The sequence below is a fragment of the Budorcas taxicolor genome, chromosome 1 (genome assembly GCF_023091745.1).
Source record: "Budorcas taxicolor isolate Tak-1 chromosome 1, Takin1.1, whole genome shotgun sequence".
NCBI lineage: Eukaryota > Metazoa > Chordata > Mammalia > Artiodactyla > Bovidae > Budorcas > Budorcas taxicolor.
The window spans coordinates 4319164-4347091 of record NC_068910.1 but is presented as its reverse complement, the minus strand read 5'-3'; the positions used below and the strand labels follow the sequence as shown (position 1 = coordinate 4347091).

The 27928-nt window shown below is 54.6% G+C and overlaps 1 protein-coding gene across 3 annotated transcripts; it reads right to left on the bottom strand.

The window, feature by feature from the left end:
• Positions 1-81: 81 nt before the first annotated feature.
• Positions 82-27886, bottom strand: CAND2 (cullin associated and neddylation dissociated 2 (putative)). 3 transcript variants are annotated; one of them, XM_052642538.1, is made up of 16 exons: positions 27766-27886; positions 26821-26903; positions 22606-22749; positions 19299-19453; positions 18486-18609; positions 16949-17214; positions 15504-15609; positions 15182-15324; positions 12748-13040; positions 11502-11643; positions 9648-11150; positions 7325-7420; positions 4598-4767; positions 3346-3510; positions 1936-2043; positions 82-1021 (listed from the first exon to the last, which is right to left on the bottom strand). In XM_052642538.1, the coding sequence occupies exons 2-16, from the start codon at positions 26901-26903 to the stop codon at positions 794-796; spliced, it is 3726 nt and encodes a 1241-aa protein (XP_052498498.1). In that variant the 5' UTR covers positions 27766-27886; the 3' UTR covers positions 82-793. The 3 variants fall into 3 exon arrangements, with proteins under 3 accessions (XP_052498498.1, XP_052498507.1, XP_052498515.1); XM_052642547.1 differs by lacking the exon at positions 26821-26903 and having other exon boundaries at positions 27766-27885; XM_052642555.1 differs by lacking the exons at positions 26821-26903; positions 27766-27886 and adding an exon at positions 22839-23100.
• Positions 27887-27928: the final 42 nt, after the last annotated feature.

Genomic DNA, 27928 nt, shown 5'->3' with positions numbered 1-27928 from the left:
GTCATTTCATTTCTCTGAAAGACTTGGGAAGCATTCTGACCGTCTTAACTACTGAGGAGAGGAATTGTGCAGAGAAAATAATGGTGATTCAGGATCTGTCCTTTATTGACCTGGGATGGCAGAAAATTCTTTGGCCTGACATTTACTGTTTCTGTGTCCTTGATACTAAAAAGTAAAGAGGACGGTTCACAAACCATCCGGTGACACGTTTGCCGATTTGCTACATAAGAGTCTGGGGATTAGAAAAAAAATTACATCTTATTTCCTACCCAACCCACCTGGCCTTGCAAAACTGTAAAGCATTTTGGATTCTAAAGTGTGAAGAGCTCATAGAGGTATCTTGAGTTTTTCAGATGCCCAGCCAAAGCACTACTTTTTGGCAGATCAGAACAGGTGAAATAGAAAGGGGAGCAGGGGAGTGACGATGTCTGGGACAGCGGCAGGGAGGAAGGTCGGCCCCCTGCCTCCTGTGAGCACGAGGGTATTTCTAAAGACCGAACACTATGAGCAGGGACCCCCGGCTGGAGGGAGCCAGGCTAACCTGTGTGAAGTCACGTCCATCTTTGTGGGAGGCCTGGGAGGACTACCACGCCCCCTCTGAATGACTGTCCTGAGTTAAAGGGCCCAACTGTTGGCAGCTCTGACAGAGCCTGTGAGTTGGGGTCCCTAGAGAAGGTGCTGGAAGCCCCGAGCAGGAGAAAGGGCAGGAGTAGAGGCCTGCAGTGGTAGGGTGAGGCTCTGGCTTTGACTCTGGTGGGCCTCCCTGCATGTTGGGGTAGCCAGGGGGTAGGTGTTAGCTGAGTTCCATGGAGTCTGTGCTGGGAGCCGAAACGGAATCTTTCTGGATGCTTTCAAAGAGGGCAGCCAGCTCGGGGTTGGATCGAATTTGGGACAAGAAGTCAGCCATGATGGGGCTCTTGCCCACTTCCGGGATGGTCAGCAGGGCGGCCACTGCCCTCATGGCCGAGCGCTTCAGTTCGTCTTGCTTCTCAAACTCCTGTTTCACGGAACCAGCTTTGACCTAAAGTGGAAACGATGAGCTGGTCACCTGTCATCTTTCCCAGCTCATGCCCCATCTCCTAGCTTCATTTACAGTGCTTAAAGTAGGCTCTTGGCACCGCTGGACTTGATGAATGGCTTGTTCTGACAGCCTGCTAGCTGACCCCTTCCCCCCACTCAAGTGCAACCCGTCCTGCTTACCAGCCCAAAGTTGGCTTGCCTGCCTTCTGTTGCCTTATCCCCACCTCGCCCGCCTATTCAGAGACTCAGGAATTTCCCTGCTGTTTATGGAATCAAGTCCAGGTTCCTGGTCTGCTCTCAGGACACTCCGTGACTCAACCCAGACGACACTCAGGCTCTTCCTGGTAGAGGTTAAGAGCTTGGCATTGGGGCTGGGCAGTGCTGGATTCAAATGGCTCTGCCCTTTCTTGGTTAATTTGAACCCTTCCAAGCCCCAAATTAGTTCTTGCATTTGGCAGGCACTTATTGGGTCCCCCTGGGTGTGACAGGCTCTTCTCAACGCACAGCTTTCCGTGAGCCTTCTGCCCCAGGTCCTCCCTCCCCGGACCCTGAGGCACTCCAGGGTAACTGCCCACTAGCTAGCAATCAACCAGCGATTTCTAAGTGTCTGACTCAGTTTCCCCATTAGGATGTGAGAGGAGGGAGTCCACCGTGTTCAGTATCGCACGCCTGGTGGTACCCTGCACAAGGCCGGACACGAGCTAGGTTTGAATACCAGCTTTGCAAGTTACTGTGTAGCCTGTCAGTAACCTCTCTGAACATTTGTTCTGTGTATAGAATGGTAAGAATAAGACAATGATAATGACTGAAAGTGTTTCACATACCACCTGTATCTCCAGAGATTCTCGGTAAATGGTAACTGAACCATCTGCAGGGGACCCGGCAGGTACACCCAGAGCTGGGCAGGGGGCTTACCTTGGCAGTGCAGGTGGCCCTGAGGGGCTCGATGAGCCGGTCCACCCTCTGCAGGACGGGCACAGGACACAGGGTAGCCAGTCGGGCGAGCATGATGAAGGTCAGCATCTGACAGGGGGAAGGAGACAGTTCTTGGTGAAATAGCCCAGGACCGAAAAGAGCAGGCCCTGGGGGAGAGCAGAGGTCTGGACCCGACCCCCGGAACTCAGGTCCAAAGTAGCAGCCGGCCTGCCTGTCACCCTGATCTCCGCTGGCGCTCACCAAATACTGGCTGACTAAGGAATGCTTCTGTGCGTTTGCCCAGCAAACACTGAGATTTACAACTCCGGCTCTTAAGTGTGTGGAACTTTTGGGTGATTACCACTCCATTTATTCACTTTTGTATTGTCTAAACAAACACAATTAATGACTTGTCTTACATTGGTTTTTCATTATAAAAGGGATTCATGCTCATTGTATATATATTAAAAAGCTCCAAGAGGACAGAAGGTGAAAGCTGTCTGCCCCACAGGTAATAAAATGGCCGAACTTTTACAACTCACTCTCCACCTGACAGTGGGTCTCGGCCACCTTCCACACCAGCCCACAGTGTCAGGATCCTGTGACGGGAGGCACCCAGTGCACTGAGCCAACTCCCGGTGAGCGTTTCCCAACTCCCAGAAAGCTGTGGAGAACCACCTCTCACCTAAACCCTTGGAACGTATGTTTAGGAGTCAGTTCGTGGAGTGAATTCCACATTTTGAAATGTGCCTAGGGCTTCCCTGGCGGCTCGGTGGTGCAGAAGCCACCTGCCAGCGCAGGAGACACGGGTTCATTCCCTGATGAGGGAAGAGTCCCCATGCCGCAGCGCAAGTAACCGGAGCCACAGCCACCAAGCCTGCGTTCTAGAGCCTGGAGCCACAACCACTGAGCCTGTTCTCTAGAGCCCCGGAGCTATGAGTACCCTACACTGTGCCCCACAACGCGAGAAGTCACCGCAATGAGAAGCCACACACTCTAACCAGAAAGTAGCCTCCGCACGCCGCAACTAGAGAAAAGCTCATGAAGCAACGAAGACCCAGGACAGCCACAAATAAATCAAGCAATAAATACATAAAGCGTTTCTAAGTTCTACATTTTCGTAGTTCTGGCCAAACCAACCTCCCAAGGCCTTGTCCACTCCCACCAAAGGTGCGAGAACTGGGTTCTGACTGGAAAAGAACAAAGCAGGGTACTTCCCTGGTAGTCCAGTGGTTAAGACTTGACCTTCCTGTGCAGGGGGTGGGCATGAGCACTGATCGGGGCACTAAGATCCCACATGCCATACTGTGCAGCCAAAAGTAAAAGAGAACAAAGCAACTACTTTCGTGGGGGTGCCTGGGGCGGGCGTGGGGGACAGACAGGCAGTGGGTCCGGCGGGGATCCTCCTACCCGGATGTCGTAGTGGTCCTTCAAGCCGTCCTCCACGTGGTTCAAGAACTCGCAGACGTCCAGCTGGCCCAAGCAGCTCTCCAGCAGTGAGTACATGCACTCGAAGGCCGCCTTCCGCACATCCAGCCCATCGTCCACCGTATGCTTAAAGGGCCCCATCTCCACCTGCAGGAAGGAGGGTGAGAGGAAAACGGGCTGAGGGCTGTGACCCCGGGGCATGGAGGACACCTCCCCAGGCTCCTGCTGTGCACCGCTCCCTCTCTCGTTCAGTACTGTGTCCTGTCCCCAAATCATGCCTTAGACTCCAGTCTCCACGCCTGTGCTCAGCCTGCAACGCCTTTTGATAATGATAATAGTAATGTTCTAATGGTAATTATAATCCACTGAACACGTTTGCTCTGCCAGGCACTGTGCTGACTGCTGGTCAGATGACACTTGACCAGATCATCACAACAGTCCCAGGAAGACTGTGTTACTATAAACCCCGTTTAATATATGAGGAAACTAAGGCTCAGAAATGTTAACTTGCCCAAGGAGACGAGCCCAAGTTAGTAAGTGGTTCAATCAGAATTAAAAATGCAGGTCTCTTTGACGTCACAACCACAAGGGTTTGCTTGTAGTGGTAAACTCCTACTCACCCCTCAAAGCCCACTTCAAATGCCTTCTCCTTTGGGGGAACTTTCCTAACGTCTCTAAAGAGAATCGGATTTTCCTCCGAGATGCTAGGTGGTTCAGACCTTCTCTTTATATCGTGCAAGGACTTAGCTATTAAGTCACTTTGACTCTCTGCCTCTTAAATCCTAACTTCACCACGTGGGGTCTAAGTTCAATAATCAGGAGGCCATTAGCAAACTGGTGGCTTGTGTCTGGGCCAGCTGAGTCCTGGCGCCCAGGCGCAGGGCTGGTGTCCCTCGAACACCTGCTGAATGTCAAGTGATCACAAGAGTTGCCTACATTTAATGAGCGCCAACTGTGCCAGGAGCAGTTTTGAGCACTTGCAAGATTTAGCTCATTAAGTCGTCTTCAACAACTATAATGTGGACACCATTATGTCTTCCCTTTGGCCTGTTTGGAGAAACTAAGGCTAAGAGAGGATTGGGGCTGTCCCAGCCAGGCTCACACTGCCAGGAAACAGAGGGGCAGACGCAACCCTCTGGGCCAGCGCTTGCTCTGATGAACCTGACCCTAACCCTCTCCCCAGCCACAGCAGTCCAGCCTAAGGGCACCTGGCTGTGTTCTCCCCTGGCTTCACCTCTCGGATGAGGTCGCGGCGGATCTTCGTCTCCTGGTAGAGGAAGGGCAGGATGTCATCCAGCAGGTCGCGGACCAGTGAGGGCTTGTTGTGCACGGCAGAGTTGAAGAAAGCCAGGGTGGCCCGGCGCACGTTCAGGTCCGGGTCCTGCAGGCTCTCCATGAACTCTCCTGGCAGCGAGACCAGAAGCAGGGGTGAGGGGCGGCACAGCCACAACCAAACACCCAGCTGACCCCACGCGACCTCGCTTCCCTGGTTAACGGGCCACTCAGACCTGGCTGATGGGTATGGATATGTTCTGAGCATCTGCTTTGCACAACAAAGTCCAGAGAAGAGAGTGGACTTGAGTGTGGCCTGGGTTTAAATCTATGCTCGACCATGCGGTTCCTGTGGGATCTTGGGCTGCCTCAATGTCCTCATCTGTAAAATGGGGGTAACAGCTGTACCTACACTGCAGGACTGGTTTCAGGATTTAAAACGTGGTCATGTCTAAAAAGCACATGGCAGAACAGCGAGGGAGGACTCTAAAACGTTACCTTGATGTTATTTCAGATGAGAATCCTGAGGATCAGCGAGGTAAAGAGACTTATACAAAGTCACACAGCATTTCTTTGCACATACACCTTTTCTGTGTAGGTTAGACTTTTTAACGACTATGTTCATGTTTTATATATTCAATAAATAAATAAAATCAAGAATGAGAGGGGTCCCTAAAAAAAAGAAAAAACTGTATTTCAAATGATATAAGTACCCAGGTTATGAAGGAGAACAACTCACCTAAGTAACTTCCCAAAGTATTGTGACAAGATGCCCCTCAGGCTAAAGATGAAAGAATTATAAATGAATACTGATTTTTCACAGATAAGGGTTAGCAGTTCTCATGACTACCTTCTGTGTATTCCAGGATTAAGTGAATAAGTATCTTGTGGAAAATAGAAGCTGGCATTCTCCCATAACAGAAGGGTACGTGGAAAGGGAGAAGGCAAGAATGAACCCTGTGGTGCTGGGCTAGAATAGGAGGTAACCCGTGTATATAGGGGTTACTGTGTAATACACATAATAAATGCCATCCTCCACTAAAAGGAATCAGGGCTTCTTGGAGAAATGGTTGATTCCAGGGACGAGACAGGAAAGGCTCAAGATGAGTCTGAAGCATCTTATTGTGCAAAAGATAAGGATATGTGAAAAGAATGATAGAAGCATGTCATCAGAACATAGGAACCAGCTTGAAGAGCTCCCACTGGCTAAATGTGAGACTGTCTTGAGAATCTAAATAAAAGACAGTAATAGATTATAATCCACTGAATGAAATACAAATCCCTGAGTCTATAATGATATGAACAAATCAGTGAATAAAAAATGGGGGAAAACAAAAAGTTATTCCTGAGAATAAAATGCAAACTAAAAATATGGAAGGAATGCTGAAATTAGAAAGTTGTTCCTTAGTTGTCATAACTGTCAGTAATCATTTATTCAGGCAAGAAACCACAATGCATGCAAAATGTAGTGTGTAAAAATTTGATGAGGAAGAAGATATTTCAATAGGCAGAAGATCTAAAGACATTCCTCCAAGGAAGGCATACAGGTGGCCAAAAAGTACATGAAAACATGCTCCACGTCACTAATGATTAGAGAAATGCAAAGCAACACTACAATGAGCTATCACCTAACACCAGTCAGGATGGCCACCATCAAAAAATCTACAAACAATAATGCCAGAAAGGATGTGGCAATCAAGTGACCCTCCCACACTGCTGGGGGGAATATGAATTGTATAGCCATCACCAAGAACGGTATGGAGGTTCCTTTAAAAACTAAAAACAGAACTATTGCTACCGTATGATCCAGCAATCCCACTCCTGGACATGTAACTGCAGAAAACTCTAATTTGAAAAGATACAACATTCATCCCCATGTTCACTGCAGCACTGTCTGCAACAGTCAAGACACGGAATCAACCAACATGTCCACCAACAGAGGAGGCGATAACACGTGGTACGTATATATCCACACTGGACTACTGCGTGCGTGTGCGACCTCATGGCGTGCAGACCCCCAGGCTCCGCGGTCCATGGCATTCTCCAGGCAAGAATTCTGGGGATCTTCCCGACCCAGGAATCACACCTATGTCACTTACATCTAACCTGCATTGGCAGGTGGGTTCTTTACCATTAGTGCCACCTGGGAAGCCCATAATGGGCTATTAGCCACAAAAAAGAATGAAATAATGCCACTGGCAGCAACATGGATGGACCGAGATCCTGTCAGACTGAGTGAAGTCAGTCACATAAAGACAAATACAATACTGCTCATATGTGGAATCTAGTTTTTAAAAGTGATACAGATAAACTTATTTACAAAACAGAAACAGGCTTAGAGATATTGGAAACAAACATGGTTACCAAAAAGGAAGGGGGAGAGGGATAAACTGGCAGATTGGGATTGACATATACACACGACGATATATGAAATAGATAACTGTTAAGAACCTGCTGTATAGCACAGGGAACTCAATACTCTGTAATGCCCTATATGGAAAAGAAATCTGAGAAAGAGTGGGTTTATGTATGTGTATAACTGATTCACTTTGCTGTACACCCTAAAGTAACACAACATTGTAATAATATTAGACTCCAATAAAAAATTTTTTTAAAAAATAGGAAGAAAAATCAAGACCAAGAACAGGGTGGAGAGGACCACAGTGGGCAGAGGGGAGGGGGTGCTCACCGATGAAGGTCTTCAGGAGGGGATCGATGGGGTGGGGCTGATCGGAGATGAGGTACTTGGCTGCTGTGATGGCGGTGCAGCGGGTGTGTGGCTGACCTGCAGGACAGGAGGGGTGGCATTGGCGGGGGCACGCCAAGCTTCCCCTCGCCTCCGTGGGAGACAGGATCGGAACCTCTTCCCATGCAACCCCACACGTCCATCTTCAAGGAAGTCAATTACCACTTTCCTCGGCAGCCCGCAATCGCTCCTGGATTCCGGCTGCAGCTGAGACAGTACAACTGCTGGTTCTCAAGCACCCACCCCGAGGTCACGAACAGAGAATGAGAACCCAAGATGGGGCTCAACCCGAAAAAAGGCCTCTGCCCAGGCCTTGGAGCTGTGTTCTATTTTTCAGATATTTTTTAGACATATTATCTCAATTAATCCTCTGGCTTAATCCTAGTCATTGGTTGATAATAATATTAGTTAAAATAAATTCAAAAATTATTGTTAATCTCCACTTTACAGATGTGGAAAGAGAGACCAGAAAGGTTAAAATCAGATCTAAGGTCACCCAGCAGGTCCAGAATTCACCAGCTGCTTCTGAGCTCTCTCTGGTACCCCCTGCAACCTGCTTTCTCCAAGGAGAGAGCAGTTGTGCTTCAGACAGGCTAAAATCACTTAATTTTGCTTTTCTGTCTTGCTTTCTGAGTAAAGAAGCTGCAGAAAGGGAAGGAAATACACTTCCCATCAGGGTGGAGGAAATTAATTGGCCAGTTCTCTCTCTCCACCTCTCACCCCTCCTAGCCCATAGCACTGAATGGGTTAAGGCTGTTTCCACCCACAGACTTTAGTTCAAGACTCAGGACAAAGTTTACAAGTTGATGCTTGGGTATAAGGGAGTGAGTTATGGACTTCAGACTTGCAGCTTTTTTCCTCATTCTTTTTCCATCCTGACTGGCTCCTAAGAAGATTCAGGGTGGCTGGTGAAGATAATACATGTAGAGTAGGATTAAGTGAATTAAGAAAAATGAGGCCAAGGACAAAGCGAGATGGAGACCAGAGTGAGGGGCATGCAGAGAGAGGAAGTCCCATGAACTTGCTGGTACCAGGCAGCTTATTTGGCTCGAAGCGTCCCACAGCTGGTGGTAAAAAAGGAAATGTGGCCAGTTAGCTGGTTCAACAGTGGGTGCAAGGCCCAAGCAAACCTGAGCTATGAAAAGGTAGGGCTCAGACTTCCCTGGTGGCCCAGTGGTTAAGAATCCACCGTGCAATGCAGGGTACATAGGTTCAATCCCTGGTCCAGGAAGATCCCGCGTGCCGAGAAGCAACTAAGCCCGAGTCCCACAACTACTGAGCCCGTGCTCTGCAACGAGAAGCCACCACAGTGATAAGCACCACACCAGAGGGCAGCCCCACCTCACCGCACCTAGAGAAAGCCTGTGCACTCCAACAAAGACCCAGTACAGCCGAAAATAAAGGAGAAAAAAAAAAAAAAAAAGGAAAAAAACTGCCTCTCATGCCTAGAACCTCGACTCCCAAGGTTTCTTGTGGAGGTCCCTATGGGTGTAACAGGTGATACTCTCAACACAGTCATCCTGTCCACACAGCAGTGAGGGCCAGAGCTGTGGCTTCTACACCAGCCACCCAGGAAGGGCCTAACTGGAACCACTAGTACAGCAACAGCAGCAGATGCTAACAGCACGCATCAGGTACCACCCACCAGACCACGCGCTCTGCCTGCGTTACGTCAGCTAACCCACCACGGACCACATGGAGGCCAGCAGACCAGGCCTGGAGGCCTTTCATTCCCAGGGGCTTTGACTTGCCCCAGAGCCCACTGTCCACCTACCCTTCTTCCTCCCTGAGCTGCGGAACATCCTGACGCGCTCTGACCCCACGACGTGAGACCTGCCCTCCTCACCCCGTCCCTGGCCCTCTCCGAGCCACGGGGCCTGGCATCCCCTCCGAGGCCACGTTTACATTTGCTGCTGGTCCCCAGAATGAGCTGCATTCTGTGGCCTGCCGTTTCTGGCCCCTCAGAGAACCGCCTTTACTAACCTTCACCCAGGGCATGTGGCCGCTGACAACGCCCAGTGGCATCTTGAGTTTACTTGTTGGAAGGACACGTGAAGAATTGTGTCCCCTCCATCCCAGAGGGGCCCCCTGGAAAAGGCCCCTGAGTCTCAGCAGATGCTGTTTTTAACGGCTCCTCTGCATTGAATCTTATCAACACCATGATGCTCAGACCCCCATCACCTGAACGAGCTCATCCAGTGTGGACCTCTAGGGCGCATTGCCCACTTTCAATTTGGGCTGCCTTTGCCCATCCCCAGGCCCCTACCTGCAGCAAGCTGCTTCCGGAACCGGGGCAGGAGGAAGGGAGGGTTTACGAGGACGAGCTTCCCGATGCACTCGGCCACCACCCCCCGGGTACCCTCCTCGGCACCCTCGCAGCGCTGGAACAGCAGGGCCCAGATGTCCTCGGCGTAGGGCTTCAGGCTGTCAGGCTGGGCGGCCCCCAGGGCCTCCCGCAGCGAATGCAGCAGCAGGTACTGCCTCCGGGGCTCGGCCTCCATCTGTCCCAGCAGGAAAGGCAGGAAGTCAGGCAGGTTCCCCGCGCCCACGCGGCCCAGCGCATAGGAGGCGGCCGCCCTCACATCCTCACTGGGTGAGCCCAGGGCTTCCAGGAGCACCGCCTTCAGCTCCCGCTGTGGGCCTGGCCCGGCCACCTGGCCCACCTCCGCCAGCGACAGGAACGCCAGGACCTTGACCCCGGGGCTCGAGCTGGGTGACCTGGCCTCGCCGACCAGGCGGTTGGCCGTGCCTGCTGCCTCCTGGGGACAGGCCGCGGCGAGGGCCGCCACGCAGCGGGCCAGAGAGTGGAACACTTGCTTGTGCAGGCCGGGCCCGCCGTCCGCTGCCTGCTCGTACACGGGCGCCGTGAGCAGGCCGATGAGCTTGGCGTAGTCCACGCACGGCGGCCGTGTCCCCACCAGGGCCTGCAGGAAGCCTTCGGTGGCCATCAGCACCCCGGCTGGCAGCAGGGGTGAGCGCAGCAACCGCAGCAGCTCGGCCAGCACGGGGCCGCTGACCTCGGCCATGGAGGCTGGCTGGGCGCGGGTAATGGTAGCGAGGAAGTCCACGGCCAGCTGGGCCACGTGCATGTCGCTCTCGCTGACCAGGGCGGGCAGCTCGGCCAGCACGGCCCGCACGGCGGGTGGCGGGAGACCAGGGCCCTGGCTCTGGGCCAGCGCAGCCAGGGCCGCCAGCGTGGCCAGCCGCAGCGCCCGCTGGTTCTTGCGCAGGAAGGAGGCCAGGATGGGCAGTGCCTCGGCCAGGATGGGCTGCAGGCTGATCTTCAGTGGGGACACGGCCACCAGCGTCAGCGCCTTGACGGCCGAGAGCCGCGTGATCTCGTTCCGCAGGCGGTCCAGGAGGAGCAAGAGCGACGGCTCCAGGTCGTCCCCGAGCCGGTCGCCCAGGTGGCCCACAAGGTGGCCCATGCAGGAGATGGCCCGCTCCTTCACCTCCTGGTCCAGGTCGGTGGCCCGAAGCCGGGCCAGGGTGGCTGCGGACATCTCTCCAACGTAGGGCTCGGGGTCCAGCTTCCGAGGCCCGTCCAGTGGCCACAGCGCCCTCACCAGCTCCTGGAGCACCAGCAGGGCCTCGGCTGCGATCTTGTAGAAAGGGTCAGCCACGCAGGCCAGCACTGGTGGCAGGAGAGTGGGCAGGTGGGGCTGGAAGGCCTCAGCCGGCTCTGTGCCCAGCAACCCCTGAAGGAAGGCCAGGGCGTCCATCCGGATGGTGGAGGAGCTGGAGCGGTCGGCCAGTGAGAAGACGATGCCTGTGGGGTGGGTGCCCAGGTTACCAGGACACACACCCTGACCCAACTCAGCCTTCCCTGGATGCGGGGATGGAGGACCCACAGGAGTCTGAGCTGGACCCAGGCACCTGGGCCCTTACTCAGCAGCAGGTTCTGAGAGGTCAGGGCTCAGCTGGAGCCAGGGCTGAGGATACAGGCCAGGAAACTTACATGAACACAGGACAGAGGGCCGCACCCCAGCCCTGTACTCACTGCTGGCAGTGGGGAGCCGCTGTAGGTTGCTGAACGGTGGTACTGGCAGGGAGTGGGGGCTGGGGGCTGGGTTCAGGGGAGAAGCCGGAAGAGCAGAGCCCAGGTTCCAGGGCACCCTACCTGCTACCAGCACGGGCATGTGCTCCGCCAGGCTGCCCGGGAGGACGCCTGCCAGCTCGGTGAGGAGGCTGAAGCAGCCCTGGCGGGCCCTGGCACTCCAGTCTTTCAGCTGCCGCTGCAGGGCCTTCATCACAAGAGGCACCTGTGGGCAAGTCAGGGGCGAGGAGGAGGCCAATGACCACCCAGGAACCCAGACACCCCATCCACCACTGGGGGGCTCTGCCCAGGCACCTGACAAGGAGGGACCCTCAGTTTGTGGAGGGGATCATCCCACCCTGAGCTCCCCATCACTCACTCTGTGCCAGACACCTCATTCCACACTCACCCTCTGAGGCAGGCACTAGTCCTGGGCCCACCTGACACTTGGGAGACAGGCAGAGAGTAGCAGCCAGCTCAAGGTCACCGGATCGGGGGCCCTTCTGCCTTCCCCAGCTGGATTCCCTCCCTGATGAGCTTACCCACTCCTGAGGTTCGGATTCCACTGAAGCAATGACTCCCAGATCTACATCTGACACCAGACTTGTTGCTACCTGCCCACCCGACATCTCAACTTGGGCATCCAACGAGGACTTCGGACAGAATAAATGTACAGAACAAAACTCCGCACATTCCCCGCTCCACCATCTCGGGGACTGTACTTCATGCTTTAGCCAGAGCAGAGAAGTCACGTGACATCTCCCTGTCCCTCACCTTCCACATGCATCTGCAAACTCAAAACACTGCGTCTCGGGGCTTCCCTGATGATCCAGTGGCTACGACTGTGCCCCCAGCGCAGGGGACCCAGGGTTCAATCTCTGGTCGGGGAGCTAGATCCCACGTGCTACAACTAAGAGCTGGCATGCCACAACTAAGACCCAGCACAGCCAAATAAATACCTAAATAAATAACTATCAAAGAAAAAAAACTACCTCTCAAGTCCAACCTCCTGCCTTTCACCTACACGGCTGCAGTGGCCTCCAGCCCATTACAATCCATTTCTCACACAGCAGCCAGAGTGAACTTTTTCAAATGTGAATAGGATACCATATGCCCCTTCCTGCGGCTTCTACCCTCTCAGAATAAAACTGAACCCCCTTTCTGTGGCCTGGAACCCTACTTGTGCTACTGGCTATCTGCCCGAGACTGTGCGGTCCAGGCACTTCATACAAACGGTCAGGCACACAGCAGGTGCTCAATAGAGGGGGGGCAGTGGGTGGAGGGAATGGCTGTGAGGTAGGGGGGCAAGGGGGAGGGTAGGCAGGCACACCTGTCCTCGCAGCATCTGGAGGTTGCTGCTGGTCTGGGTGGGCTCCTCCATGACCTCCATCCACCCCTTCGGGGGCCGCGTCTGCCGCAGCAGCACGATGTAAGCCCCGAACACGTCGGCCTTGACGTTCTCCTCGCGCTCCTTGAAGCGATGGATGAGCGCGGGCGCCAGGGCGCAGTGGAAGTCAGGCAGCAAGTCGGGCCGAGAGTCGATCAGGGCTGCCAGGCACTTGGCCGCTGCCCGGCGCACCTTCCAGCTCACGTCGTCGTCATCGCTGTACTCCTCCTCGCTCTCTAGGGCAGCAATCAGGACACCCGTGGAGCCCTGTGCCCCGAGGGGGGAGCCGCCAGCCCCACACAGGTGGTCTTCCAGGACAGAGCGGGTGAGAAGTGAGGGGGCAGTGAGGAGGGCTCAGGTGGGGCTTCCCCTTTCTCTGTAGCCCGCCATGGGATTCTCCAGGCAAGAATACTGGAGTGGGTTGCCATTCCCCTCTCCAGAGGATCTTCCCGACCCAGGGACTGAACCTGGGTCTCCTGCATTGCAGGCAGATTCTTTACCTCCTGAGCCACAAGGGAAGCCTCCGTGGTCACTACTTCTAACTACTAAGAAGTTGCTGCTTAGTCAACTGAGTTGGGTCCGACTCTGCGACCGCCAGGCTCCTCTGTCCATGGGGATTTTCAGGCAAGAATACTGGAGTGGGTGGCCATTTCCTTCTCCAGGTTAATGAGGACCTGCTGTGTGCTGGGGATGGCGCCAGGCAGGGAACTAGCTGGAGGTAAACCAGGGTCCCCCCATCTGCCTCCCTTGATTGTTGTGACTGCATCCGGCAAAAACTGACTCCCAAGTGAGGATTTAGGAGACCCATTTGGGGCATAAGACCTGTCCTTTGGTTTTAGGACTGGCTGTGTGATGTTTTATCTACTTGGCTTTCAGAAGGGAGGCAACAGTTCCCCCGCCCTGGGTAGGGTCCTGATTCTGGTTTCCAAGCAGGACTATGAGAGAAGCTGTGTTTGCGTGGCTCTTTGCTCTCCAAGCTCCCCTCAGAGGCCAGAGCTCAAGTCTTCACCACCCCTCAGGAATGAAGGTGTCTTGAGGCTCTTTTGTAGACATGAGTAAGGCTCAGAGAGGGTGAGAGATTCTCCTGAGGACACAGAGCTAGAAACAGCAGAGCTGAGTAAGGCTCACCCATACACATGGGGGAGACATATGTGAGGCTCAGAAGAGGACGGTGCTACCTAGGGACACCCCCAGCCACAGGCTCGAAGACCAGCGTGATCCTACTCACTCTGTAGAGAGCTCAGACTCTCAGAACACCGCAACTGGACAAGCCATGGTGGGCCAGGGGGATGGTCCCCCAGATGTGCCTGGTCAGCTCAGCAGATTGTCCCTGATGGCCCCTTGTTTGTTATCTCCAGCCCCATGTCACCCATGGAGAAACATCCAGAGCTCCTAGATACTAACAAGAAAATGTCCAATCTCCTTGGCCTGCGACTTGAGGCCCCTACATGCCTGTCCAATCTCATCTCCTGCCACCGCATCTCGCTCCGAGTACCCCACCGGGACATAAGTCCCTCGCCTCCATCAGTACCTCCAGGGTCCAGGGGCATCCCCCTGAGTGACAAACAGGACCACAGGCACAGAAGGAAAGAAGCTATTGAGTCCATTCCCCACCCAGGCATCTCTCCCTGTCAGGGCCAGTCAATCCATCATCAGAGCTTCACGTTGCTGGGGTAAAGCAATGGCTCTTGGACACTGCAACTCAAAGGGTACAGGGGGACTTCCCTGGTGGTCCTGTGGCTAAGAATCCACCTAGCAATGCAGGGGATGCAGGTTTGATCCTTGGTCAGGGTACTAAGATCCCATATGCCTTGGGGCAACTAAGCCCATGCACAGCAACTGAGCCCACAGGCTCTGGAGCCTGCACACTGCAATGGAAGATCCCGCGTGACACAGCAAAGATCCCACGCGTGGCAACTAAGACGAGGCAGCCAAATACATTTTCAAAAAAGGGTACAGAGATGGCAGCACGAGATGGAGGAGCCTGGCAAACACAGCTTCAAGTCCCACCTATGCCACTTCCTAGCTGTGTGATCTCAGGCAAACCTCTAAGTCTCAGTTTTCTTGTCTGAAATATGGGCATGATAATAAATATCAGGTTTTCTAGGTTCATCGTAAGGAACATGAAATAAGAGGGTGCTTTGGACATCAGGAGATGCTCAATAAAAACAGTGGTCACAACTCGCTCGTGATCTGTGCAGTCAGAGGGTGTGGGGATGACAGAGGATCTAGATTTCCAAGGGCGGGACTGGAGCCCCAGGAAGAGTTGGGATCAGGATGGGGGGCACCAAAGGTGGCCCCTGTCTTCGGCTGGGGGATTCATGGGGAGGCTGAACCCGGTTCCACCCACCAGCCCAAGGACAAGCTGGCTACCCACCTTGCTCACTGAACTCGCTGTCCTCAGTCTCCATCTGCTCCTCGTCCTCGTCACTGTCGTAGTTATAGTTGGGGTCGTGCTTTATGTACTGGAGGCAGAGGCTGGTCACGTTGGGCACATGAGGGGCCATTTCCTTGGGGCACCTGTGGGTGGCATGCAGGAGGCTCTGCTGGACCCAAGCAGGACAGGGTGGGGGGTGAAGCCCAGGGCTGAGCCCCGAGATCTGACTGCTTTGAGGCCAGCATCTTGTGCCCACTCCATCCCCAGCAACTTCTCAAAGAAACCCCAGGGCCCCCATTCCTAGGATCCCCGCTGCACCTACTTCCTCAGGAAAGCCTCAAAGGCCTGGAGGCAGGACTCCCGAAGTTCGTCATCATCCAGGTTGCAGAACTCCTCCACCAGGGGCACCAGGCGGTCCAAATGGGCCCCTGCAGGACCAGGTGGGTCACTGAGGCGAGGCCAGCCCGTCTCCCGGGCTCTCCCAACCCACAGCAATCAGCCTGTGCCTGTTCCTGCCACCTTGGCCACTGCAAACTGTACCTCAGAGGCTTCAGCAGATGTGGGTTGTAGCCCCGACTTAGCCCCATCTAAGCTATGGGACCTTGGACACAACACAACCCTTGTTTAACCTCAGATCACTCATCTTCACAGTAGGGAGAACAGTGCCCACCAGCCAGAGTTTGTCAAGAGTACGGATAAAAGGCAGATAAAGATCTACCTGGCACAGAACAGGCACTCGATAAGTGGCAGCTGTTGTCAAAACTATTACTCATGTTCTTGATTATTCCTTGTGCTAGGCTACAGCCCTGAGTGAGGAGACAGGCACCGCTCTTACAGACCAGGCCAGAGGGGCCCCCTGCCTGGTCCCTGGGCTTAACAAGGAACTCCAGCTAAGCCCTTCTCCAGCTACACCCTTCCCTACTTTCCTGCCCAGTCAACCCTGAACCCATGTCCGGTCCTGTGCAGGTCTCTTTTCCAGGTCCACGCTTCTGAGGGTGGCCAAGGGGTGGCTGCCACTGGGGAAACGTGGACAGATTTGGACTGGAGGCTAAGGTCTCCATGTGTGCTTGTAAGGGCCCTTGCAGTGAGAGCGCCAGAGGGCAGACTGAGGCCACTCTACTTACACTGCCTTGTTCTAGCCCAGACTGACTCCAAGGAGTTTGAGAATAAATTCAAACCTGATCGCTGAATTCCATTTCTAAAAAACTAACCTCTGGTGACAGAAAGGAGATCAGTGGTGCCCTAGGGTGGGGCCTGGGAAGGATGTGCTGCAAAGAGGCACAAGGAAACTTCTAGGGGTGATGGAAACATTCTGCGTCTTGATTGCGGTGGCAGTTTCACTGGTATATGGAAAGGTCAAAACACACTGAAGTGCACACTTTAACTAGTGTGGTGTGTTGTACACACGTCATCCCTCAATAAAAAAAATTAAAACCTTGTTAATCACCTAGGTTGTTATTAAGGTACAGTTGTCAAAACGGGACGACAGAACATATTTTACTTAAGTCTGGGGGCATGACTTACAGTTACCCGCGCGAGCCTCTGGGTAGCGCTCAGAAGCAGATCAAGCTGAGCGCCCACCCGGCTGCCTCTTGAGCCCACCCTTTCTCTTCCAGGTGCTCCAGCCCCACCCCGGCCCCGCCCCTCTCCTCAGCACCTCCCCACCCAACCACATCCCCTAACCAAGGAGGTAGCGCACCCAGGCCCCGCCCCTCTCCCAGCACCCATCCTCAGCCCCGCCCCTCGCCGTGGGCCCCGCCCCCTTACCCAGGCGGTGGCCTGCCTGGCGGCCAATGCTGCCCAGACACTGGATGAGAGTGCGGATCGCCGCGGGGCTGGCTGGCGCGCGTGGGCCGGGCAGCCGGTCCAGCAGGTGGTCGGCGAGCTCCACGAAGAGGTCCGTGCTGCAGGCGGCCGCCAGGTGGCCGAGAGCCCCAACGGCCCGCTTGCGCACGGCCAGGCGCGGACTGCTCAGCTGCGGCAGCAGACAGTGCAGGAGGCTGGCGTGGAAGGCGCCCAGCGGAGCGCCCAGCCTGGGGAGCCGGAGGGGGCGTCGGGCGGGGCCCACCCGGCGGGCAGCCTGGGCCGCACCTCCCCTCTCCCCATGGTCTCCTGGCCTCCTTCCCATTATGACAACCCAATGGCCCTAGGTAAACAAGGTACCCTGCAACTGTGTGCAGTGATTACTTATCACAGGAGAGGAAGCAGAGAGGAGAAGAGTTTTTCTCAAGCCCACTGTGCTCACCTGGGGAGGAAGCCAGATGTGCTGGGGCCTGGGGGACTCCAGTGAGCTTTCCCAACTTCCCCTGAGTCTGGCCTTGCCTCAGTGCTCATCCTCACTCACTCACGCTCACTGAGGCCAGACCCATCTCCAGTGTACCTCTGCCCAAGTCCTCCAGTGGTTCCCCAATGCCCCTGGGATGAGCCGAGCTCTGGGCTCAAGGCAAGAGGGAAGTGCAGAGAATGGTTTCTGCACACATAAATGCAGCCCGTGCCCACCCTGGCAGCTCCCATCCCTCCTTCAAGCCAGGCCTATGCCTTCCCTGTCCCATACATGCCCTGAGACCTTTCCTCTCACTCCACACCTACACATTGACCTCACCCTCCCCTCTCTCTCTGTCCAGTGCAGACCTCTTTCCTGGGTTTCATTTATTCATTTGCTCACCTACTAGAAAAGCTATGACACCCCACATGACACCCCACAACACCCAGGGACCCCATGTCTCCGATGCCCTCTGTCCTCTGGGCCAAGGGCAGCCTCCCCATCCAGGGTCCCCCTATGCCCGCCCACACCTGGCCAAGTCCTGCCCACCCCTGAAGAGTCAGCTGACTGGACTCGTTCTGGGAGGGTTCCCCCTTCCTCAGCTGGGTGAGGGTCTCCTCCTCCGAGCTCCTACTGGTCCTCTTAGCCGCGCTGCTGTCCTTCCTGCACTCACAGGTTTAACATGTCTGTGAGCTCTTCCCTAGAGGCGGCCAAGACCCAGCCAACTCCATCCTCCCAACACTGGTCTAGCACCTGACATTTTTCTGGTAGGTGTTCAAATCTTGAGAAGCTGAATGAATACTTTAGAAAAGTGTAGTGCAATTGAAAACAATGGCCCAGCTATTAGGTTCCTCATGTCCTGACTGTAGTGAGGAGAACTCGGTGACAGTCAAGTTCTCCTGGGACACTGCTGGGGTGATTAAAGGGCCCTGAGCACCGGGCCTGCGGTACCGTAAGTGCCCGCTCTGTGAAGCTGAGTCCCTCCCTGTGCCCTTGCCACCCCTCCCTGCCATCCTCGTTGCTCAGGGTGGCCTCCCGCACCTGCTCAGCATGTCAGAAAGGATGTCCAGGGCTTCCAGCTGCACGGCCACATCCTCCTGCTGGGCGATCGCACTGGTGAGCTGGCCGGTGATCTTCCGGCACACGTTGGAGGCCAGGCTGGAGCCTGCACAGAGCGCCAGGTGGGTGCAGTGAGGCCCAGGGCCGCCTGGGGCTGGCCTTCGCTCTGGTTGCACCCCTGAGCCCACATCCCCCACCCCCCTAAATGGTGTTGCTCAGAGAAGCCAGGACGTCCAGGGTCCAAGGTGTGACCCAGGGTCCGGCCAAACTAAAGGAGACAGCTGGGGAGCTGAGGACCGAGGGCAGGCCTGCTGGCTGGCCCACCTCACATCTGACCCTTGCCCTCTGCCTTCCAATGAGGAGTCTTTCCCAGACCCCCTGGTGGCTTGGAGGGGCCAGGTGACCAGGTTCTGGCCAGTGAAATACAGGTCAGTGTCTTTGGGGGAAACACGCACTTTTCTTATAAAGGGCAAGAGACATGAGGAGAGACTTTACCCCTGTCCTAACTGAGCTTCTCAGTAAATTGCTGCAAAAATGGAGTGGCTGATTCCTTCCGAGTTAAGTCAGAAAAGCAACTCCCCATGTCTTCAAGCTGCCATTAGTTAGACTGTGTTAACTGCAGAGTCTAAGAGCATCTCTGAAACACAGCCATGAAGTTAAGCAGATGTGAGTCTGAATCCTCTGCTACTTACCAGGCTGACCTGGGGTAAGTCCCTTCACTCCGCTGAGCCTCTGCTTCTTCAATCATAAACTAGGACAAATAACAGAAGCACCTGGTCCCTGGGACCTGGGTACCTGTGGCCGCAGTGGGGAGCTCCGACAGGACGGTCTTCAGGCCAATGCCAGCGATGTCTCGGAGCTGCTCCTTGTCCGACCGCATGTTGGCACAGAGGGCGTCCACGATAGTCTCCACCTGGTACTCCTTCACTTTGCCCACCAGAGGACCCAAGCTGAGCAGGGAGGGAGAGAGTGTGAGAGCCCAGGCTCAGCCCGAGTTGGGGTACCCCTTAAGTCCCCTCAAGGCTGTGGGGCCACATGTGCTGAGGAAAAGACTCAGATCAACAAGGTACTCCCTATTTTGCCAGAAAGAAAGGTACCCTCTGGCTATGCTGACCTCATTCCTGACACCTCCCAAACCTGCATCTCCTGGATGCATCTCAGCACATGGCTAAAACATCCAAGCCAGGAACCTCAGTTGGAAACCAAGGAATGCCCCCAGAGCAGGGTTCTCAAACTTCCGCGTGTATCACCATCTCCTAAAGGACTCGTTCAAACAGAGTGAACCCCAGATTTTCACCCCACCCCAGATTTTCAGACTTAAGGGGTCTAGGTAGGGGCCTGAAAATTGACATTTCTAGCAAGTTTGCAGTAGATGGTCCAGGGACCACACTTTGAGAACTTCTGCCTTAGAGGCTTGCTTCTCCAAGTGTGATCACACATCAGCCTCATCAGCTCTATCTGGAGACGCAGAGCTCAGGTCCCACCTGAGAGCTGCTGGACTAGCATGTGTGCTTCAACAAAACCTCCAGGTGACTGGAAAGCACATTAAAGTTGAAGAACCGCACGAGGGCTTCCCTGGGAGCTCAGTGGTAAAGAACCCGCCTGCAAATGCAGGAAACACGGCTTCGATCCCTGATCCAGGAAGATCCCACATGCCTTGAAGCAACTAAGCCCGAGCACCGCCACCACCAAACCTGTGCTCTGGAGCCTGGGAGCTACAGCCCCAGAGCCCGCAAGCCCTAGAGCCAGTGCTCCACAGTAAGAGAAGCCACGCGATGAGAAGCCCATGCACCGCAGCGGGAGAGTAGCCCCCACTCGCTGCAGCAAGAAAGCCCATGCACAGCAGCAGAGACCTGGCACAGCCGGAAATAAAGAAAGAAAACTATTTTTAAATTAAAAAAATTACCACACGAGACACTGTTTCTCAGCCTTAAGTCTGCACTGCCATCACCTGGGGCCTTTTAAGAAATCGTTACCCAGGCACCAGCCCTAGAATGTCTGAGTTAAATGGTTTCAGGTGTGGTCTGGACGCTGGGGAGTTTTGTGTGTTTTTGTTAATTTGCCAGGTGATTCTAATAGGCAGTCAAGGCTGAGGACCTCTGACCTAAGAGTGGTTCCCAGACGGTGGTGTACATTAGAATGCAGATTCTTGGGGGCACAGCCTCATCTGCCTGCTCCGGCCCCCCTTCTGAATTAGAATCCCTGGGTGAGGAGTACACAGTTTAAACAAGGGGCTCACATGTCTGCAGTGCACACCAGTTTGCAAAACTCAACTTCTTTCTCCATCTAAGAAATCACGGTCCTCCCACTCAACCTCCTATAGCACTGGTTCCCAGTAGGGGTAATACTGCTCTGAGGGGTGTTTTGGAAATTTACTGGCAGGCCTTCTATTAGTTATGCTCATCATAGCTAATCAGATAAGCTTTACTTCTGGCTTTTATTGAAGGGAGAGAGGGGAGGCCAGGTGTGACAGAAAGACAATATTGCAAAACCATGTTTCTCGTCCTGCTGGAGTTTCTAACATCCCATGGGGCAGTCACACAGGTAAAAAATCCTTCTATAATTATCTGAGTCCAAAATGAAATTATATGTAATTTCATTTTACATATAAACACAAAAATACTTCTTTGTACCATTTTAATATACTCTGAAATTTCCCAAAAAATGCAGTTATCAAGTAACTTGAAGAAAGATTGTAGTTTGTTGTTCTGGGAAACTTTACCAGGAGATGGTCACCATTTCAGAAATCTTCTAAAAGCAATGCCACTGTGCTGGTATTTGAGTCCCCAGCATCTGTACCTGTCTCCACCTGCTTCCTGTCTCAGCGCTGACAGCAAGCCTACACTCTGGTGCAGGCTTCCCATAACTTTATTACACGTCTACCATCAATGCGCCTGAGCATTTATGCACTGAAACACACACTATCTTATTATCAACTGCATTCCTCTTTTTCCTTTCTGTGCCAGTTCACGGCATTATATAAACTGTTTTATAATCATGGGTAGAGGCAGGTTCTAGTATGCATGAATTTCATTTCATGGTAAGAAAAGAGTATTTCAGATTATGTGTTATAAAGAGGGGTTACTGCTTTTGCTAGTAGGAAACCAGTCCACCTGATCTCAATTACACTGTCAGAGGGATGACCAGACCACAAGCCTGAGCATGTCTTGTTCCCCCGTGAGACTCTTTACTGAAATCCCCTACTCTCGGGGTCAAGTTGAAATTCACTACCAGCCCAGGAGGCCAGGATCCAGCCCACAGGGTACTGTTTTGAGAGACAGTGCCCCAGTTCTCTGCTGACCCCTGCCATTCCTCAGTCCCCTGCCCACCCAAGCACACACACAGACACACACACACACACGTGTTCTGCACATAACCCATCTTGCTTTTTCAACTCTGGGGGTAACCAGCAAAGGTCTCAGGACCACACCTCATGAGGCCAATGGCAAAGACCCCCATGTTCTTTCACTCCCACCATTTCTGTACATGCCAGCCTGACTTTCCAGCTGCCAGCATTCGCATCTGTGTCTGAGGGTTTTCTCTACCTAGAGGTATCAAGGAATGCATAACCCCCTGCCTACCCCAGGAGCTGCCCTCAACCAAGGAAAGCTGACAGCTGGGACCACCCTGAAGGTCTTGTCCTACACTGTGTTCCAGGGACCACCCCCCACCCCAGCAGGGTTAAGCGCCTCTTGCCCACAGCAGTAAGCTGCTTGAGAAGTCATGTTTATTGCTTTTCTTCCTTCCCTAAGGCCCCACCAGCTTCCTGGGATCTCTTCCCTAATAAACTTACACGTGAATCCCTGCTGCAGGGTGTACTTCCGGGGGAACCCAGACCAAGGCACTGTCCAGCTCCACTGGCACTCTAAGGAGTTGCTTGGTTGTGTCCAACTCTTTGCGACCCCACAGACTATAGCCTGCCAGGCTCCTCCAGGCAAGGAGGAGTGGAGGCAAGAATACTGGAGTGGGTTGCCATGCCCTTCTCCAGGGGATCTGCCTGACCCGGGGAGGCGCTCCAAGAACTTCTCAGCCAGTCTTCTCCCAGCGGCTGGACCCCCAAAGGGGCAGGGACCCTCTGGCTCCCAGCGGGGCTGACACTTACCACTTGACCGCCAGGTTCTGCACCTCCCCATTCTTGTCCTCCAGGAGCCGGAGCAGCATCTTCACCACCTTGCGCTCACTGTCCTCGTCCAGCTGGATGGAGTCCTTCTGAAGCTCCGACATCAGGTCACTGGTGGCCATGAACCTGGGCAGGGAGGGCAGAGGGGCATTGCCGAGCAGGCCCCGGGCCCTGGTGACTTGGGCAGTACCCTTAGAGTTCCCTCAGGAGCACACCTGATACAAAGGGGCAGTCAAGAGTAGGTGGCTCATCTGGGCTATGGGCACGGCTAGGCCATCACAAGCAGTCCTGTGTGTGAGCATGTACTGACTTCCAGATTCTCTTGTCTGAATACAGCCGGGTCTACAATCTATGGTTTTTCCAGCAGTCATGCATGGATGTGAGAGCTGGACCGTAAAGAAGGCTGAGCACCAAAGAACTGATGCTTTCGAACTGTGGTGCTGGAGAAGACTCTTGAGAGTCCCTTGGACTGCAAGGAGATCCAACCAGTCCATCCTAAAGGAAATCAACCCTAAACATTCATTGGAAAGACTGATGCTGAAGCTGAAGCTCCACTACTCTGACCACCTGATGTGAAGAAGCCGACTCACCGGAAAAGACCCTGATGCTGGGAAAGACTGAGGGCAGGAGGAGAAGGGGACGACAGAGGATGAGACAGTTCGATGGCATCACCGACTCAATGGACATGAGTTTGAGCAAGCTCCGGGAGATAGTGACCTGCTGCATGGGGTGGCAAAGAGTAGGACATGGCTGAGCGACTGAACAATAGTTTCCGGTGACAGTACCTGGCTCAAGGCAGTGACAGCTGCCCTCTGGAGGTGGACACACACTCTCCAGGCCTGCAGGATCTCCCCAGGCCCACTGCACCTGCTTACTGGCTCTTGCAGGCACTTGACAGCAGCAAGGTGAGATGCAGTGAAGTCCAGATCACAGGGTGGGCAGCCCCAGGAAAAGAGCCAGGCTTTTGATCCCCCACCAGCCTGGTTTTCTAGCTTTAGCAAGTCAACCAAGAACCTCCCCCAGCCCTGCACCTCACAACCTGCCAAGCCAAGGCTCCTAGGGCAAAACTGGTCACAGTAGGATTCCAGCCTCATCTGTGCAGGCTCAGACCTGCTGCTCGATGTCACAGTGGGCCCCAGGGCCCCTCAGGCAGGAGGGCGCTTGTCAGTGTCACGGCTGTCTATCTTTAACAGCTGGGATATGCCTCAAGCTGCTGAGAGAAGGAAGGAGGTTAGGCTGGAGCCAGGGAGAGGGTGGCAGGGTTGACGATGCCCACCTCTGGGCCTGCCTGCTGCAGAAGCAGCAGCCACGGTCAGATGAAGGAAGAGCTTTGGATCTGAGCCAGGACAAGGCCGAGGGTATGGGCTCCCCAGGCGGCTCAGTGGTCAAGAATCTGCCTGCCAACGGAGGAGACGCAGGTTCCATCTCTGGGTTGGGAAGATCCCCTGGAGGAAGAAATGGCAACTCACTCCAGCATTCTCGCCTGGGAAACCCCATGAACGGAGGAGGCTGGTGGGCTACAGTCTGTAGGGTCGCCGAGAGTCGGACACGACTAAACAACAACAGTAACAAGACTTGGGTAGCCACCTGCACTCCTGAGTCTGTCCAGCTGAAGGGATGTTCAGAGAAGGCAGGCAGGACCCTGAAGTTGAGTTTCTGCTGCAATTTGTAGAGACCCAGCTCAGCCTGGCAACCCAAGGGATGTGCTCCTTTGCCCAAGATGGGCCTCCTGCCCCTTTCTTTCTTTCCCACCTACCAAACTCCTATTCATCTGCCAAGGGCCCAACTCAAATGTCCCAGTCTTGGTGAAGACTCCTCTCACCGTCCTGCCCTATCCTCCACCCACAGTCTCTAAGCACACTTGGTCTCCGTGGACAGGAACCTCTCAGATACCCTGCACCCCTTCATTACAGTACCTCTCACACTGCACTACAAGCTTGGTTACCAGTGTCTCCTCCATTTAACGTGAACTCATAGAGGCCTGTCAGTTCATCTCTGAGTCTCCAGGCCCAGCAAACAACTAGCCTAAAGAGGCCCTGAGGGGGCAGGGTGAGGGCAGGAGGGGGAGGAGGGTTAGAGTCAGCACCTAACAGAGCTCAGAGCCAGAGAGCTGTGTGGAAATCCAAACACTGAAACCCATTCATCTGAAACATGCTCTAGCATTCCAGACACTGCCAAGTTCCTGCAAATACTCAGCTCTCAGACATATATTAATATCTGTGTATATGTGTACGGTGGTGGTAAGAAGGGTAAAGAGGAAAGGGTATAACTTGGTAGATAGGAGCCTGGGCACTGAAGTTTGGCTTTAAGTAAATATACTGGTCATGTCATTTACCACCCAGGTGACCTTGAGCAACTGGCTCCTCTCTCAGCCTCAATTTTTCCTTTTACAAAAATGGGAATTTTCTTTGCCCCACTTCATAACATCCCTGGGAGGTTGTAATGGGACAACCAACTCTTAGCATGAGGCAGGTGAGGAATCTAGGCTCAGAGAGGTTGCAAGAACTACCCATTGTCACCCAGCAAATTGGGAAAAGAATCAGCCCGCCACTCAGCTCTCCTGGCTCCTCAACCAATACTACTGTGTGTTTTCAAGAAATGATGTTGCAGGGACTTCCCTGGTGGTCCAGTGGCTAAGACTCTGTGCTTCCACTGCAGGGGGCCCCGGTTCTATCCCTGGGCAGGGAACTAGATCCCACACGCTGCAACTAAAGATCAAAGATTTCATGTGCTCCCAGGGAGTGAGACCTGGCATAGCCAAATCAACAAAGAAATATTCAAAAAAATGACGCAGGAATCCCTGCAAGATCCCTCAGTTTACTCGTTTCACTGCTAGAGTCTGAGTGGGAACAGAACAGCCCCCTGCTCACAGAGTGGGGACTGGGAACTACAGGGATGGAAGATTCCCTCCACCTGCCCGGGACCCCCACTTGCAGTCACCACCTGCCTCCAGGAGCCAGAGGACACAGTCTCAGTTTCATTCCAGAGAAACCCTAGAGGCGACTCAGCTGAAACACTGGGCCACATGGGTGCCTGGACAGCTGGTCAAGCAGGACCCAGCCCCCCTGGTATTTGGACTGTAAAAATAGACACCATCCTCATATGCTTGGGGGTGGTTTTAAGTGTTCTCAGGATCGCTGGCAGAGCAGACTGGGCGGGCTTCTCAGGCTCCAGTTGGCAAGGCCGATTCCCTCTCCTGGAGCCTGGCCCCGAGGCCCTAGACAGTGGGGCACATCCCCTCGGCCACCGGCCGGCTGTGTGACCTTGAGCAAGTCACTTCACCTCTCCAAGCCTCTGGAGACCAGGAAGAACAATCACGACCACGCAGGCAGACGGGAGGACTGAATGAGATTATACTGGACGACAGGGAGCCCAGGACACAGAGAACCTTCACTGAGCACCTGCTGTGTACCCAGAACAGCCTCCGGGACACAGAAGGAGAGTTTACAGTCCAGTGGTCCAGGAGCTCCGAGTCTCCCAGGCTCCAGAAGAGAACGCAGCAGAAACACGGGCCGGGCACTGGAGGCATCCCAAGGAGGCAAGGACTGAGTAGGAGCTAGCCTGGTGAAGCAGGGAAATGAAGGGACAAAGAACTTCCAGGTAAAGGCTCAGAGCAAAGAGACGCCTTCTGATGTGCACAGGATCACAACCGTGTCCCTGGGGCTTCCCTGGTGGCTCACGGGTAAAGAAGCCGTCAGCCAATGCAGGAGATGCGGGTTCGACCCCTGGGTCGGGAAGATCCCCTGAAGAAGGAAATGGCAACCCACTCCAGTATTCTTGCCTGGAGACTTCCATGGACAGAGGAGCCTGGCGGGCTACAGTTCATGGGGTGGCAAAAGAGTCAAACACAACTTAGCCACCAAACAGTAACAACAAATTAAGCATTCACCTGGTGCCAGCATCCCACATATGGCTAACTCTTCACACCAACCCTCCAGGTGGGTTGCTATTATCCCATTTCACAGAGCTTCTGAGGCTCAGAGGGGTTAAGCAGCTTGTTCTCAATCACACTGCCAGTAAATGACTGGAGGCAGGATCTGAATCCAGGACTGTGGCTCTGAGGGTCTGCTAAAGGGGGGCTGTGGAGGAATGAGGTGCTGAAGGTGGGGATCAGAGCAGGAGGGCAGGGCCTCAGTCTCCTCCCCAGTCAAGAATCAGACAGCCTTGCTGAAATCTCATCCTCCGTGTTAGACTGACCTGGATGTGGACGCGGATTCTCCACTTCCTAACTCTGCGACGGTGCCTGAGCCCTTTCTGCCTCTGAGCCTCACTCTCCCCATCTGTAAAATGGGGTAACAGACCGAATGCTCAATGGGTGGGCGTGGCTATCTCCTCTCTGAAAATTTCTTATAGCTCGGAGAGAGGGTCCAGAACAGGCTGTGTGATCACGGGCCAACCCATTTTCCCCTCCTTGGGCCTCAGTTTCCCCAGAGGAGGAGGGGGTTGGAAAAAGGGAGTGGCCCACAAAACGTAAAAGCCCCCATCCGAAGCATCACCTACCCGCGTCTGCAAAGCCACACAGCCCAGCCTCCTCCCGCAGGCAGGGTCGGAGCAAACCCGCGAGGGGAGGGTGGGGAAGGGGTACCCCTCCGAAGTGCGGGGGTGGAGGGCTGCAGTGAGGTCGCTGAGAGGGGGCAGAGCTGAGGGTCCCAGTGAAAAAGTCAGCCCTGGGGGCTGGAGTCCCGGGAAGGGAACGGGTTTCAACGCGGAGAAGAGGAGGCAGGAGAGGCCGAGGGCTTCAGCGTGGGTTGGAGAGGAGGGCCGGGGCCCGTGGCACGCGCGGAGAGATGCGGGCTTGGGCAGAAACACAAGAGAGGAGAAGTGGAGAAACGGGGCGGCCGAGGCCGAGCGGCGGGACGGGAGGCAGGGGCTGAAGTTTGCGCGGTGGGGATCGCAGCTGGGCTGGAGTCCCGCAGAGGGCCGGGCAGCGACCCGTGGACAAGGGGCGCCCTCCCCCAACCCCGAGCTCGGGCGCGGGGCGCAGAGGCGGGGAGGGGGCGTCTCGGGGGGCGGGGTGGAGCTCCGGGAGGGATGCGAGGCTGGGGCTGCAGGGTCCTGGGGGGCAAGGACCCGAGCTCCGGGAGGGGAAGGCCGGGGGTTCAGGGCGGGGCGGCCCGGCGCGGGGCCCGGCCGCGGGCGCACCTGAAGTCCTTGTCGCTGGACGTCATCTTCTCCAGGAGGCTGGAGATGTGGAAGGCGGCGGTGCTCATGGTGGCTGCGCCGCGGGGCCGCCGGCGGGAGGGAATATGGCGGCGCGGGCCCCCTCCCCCGCCGCGCGCGGGCTGCGCTCAGCGGACAGAAATAG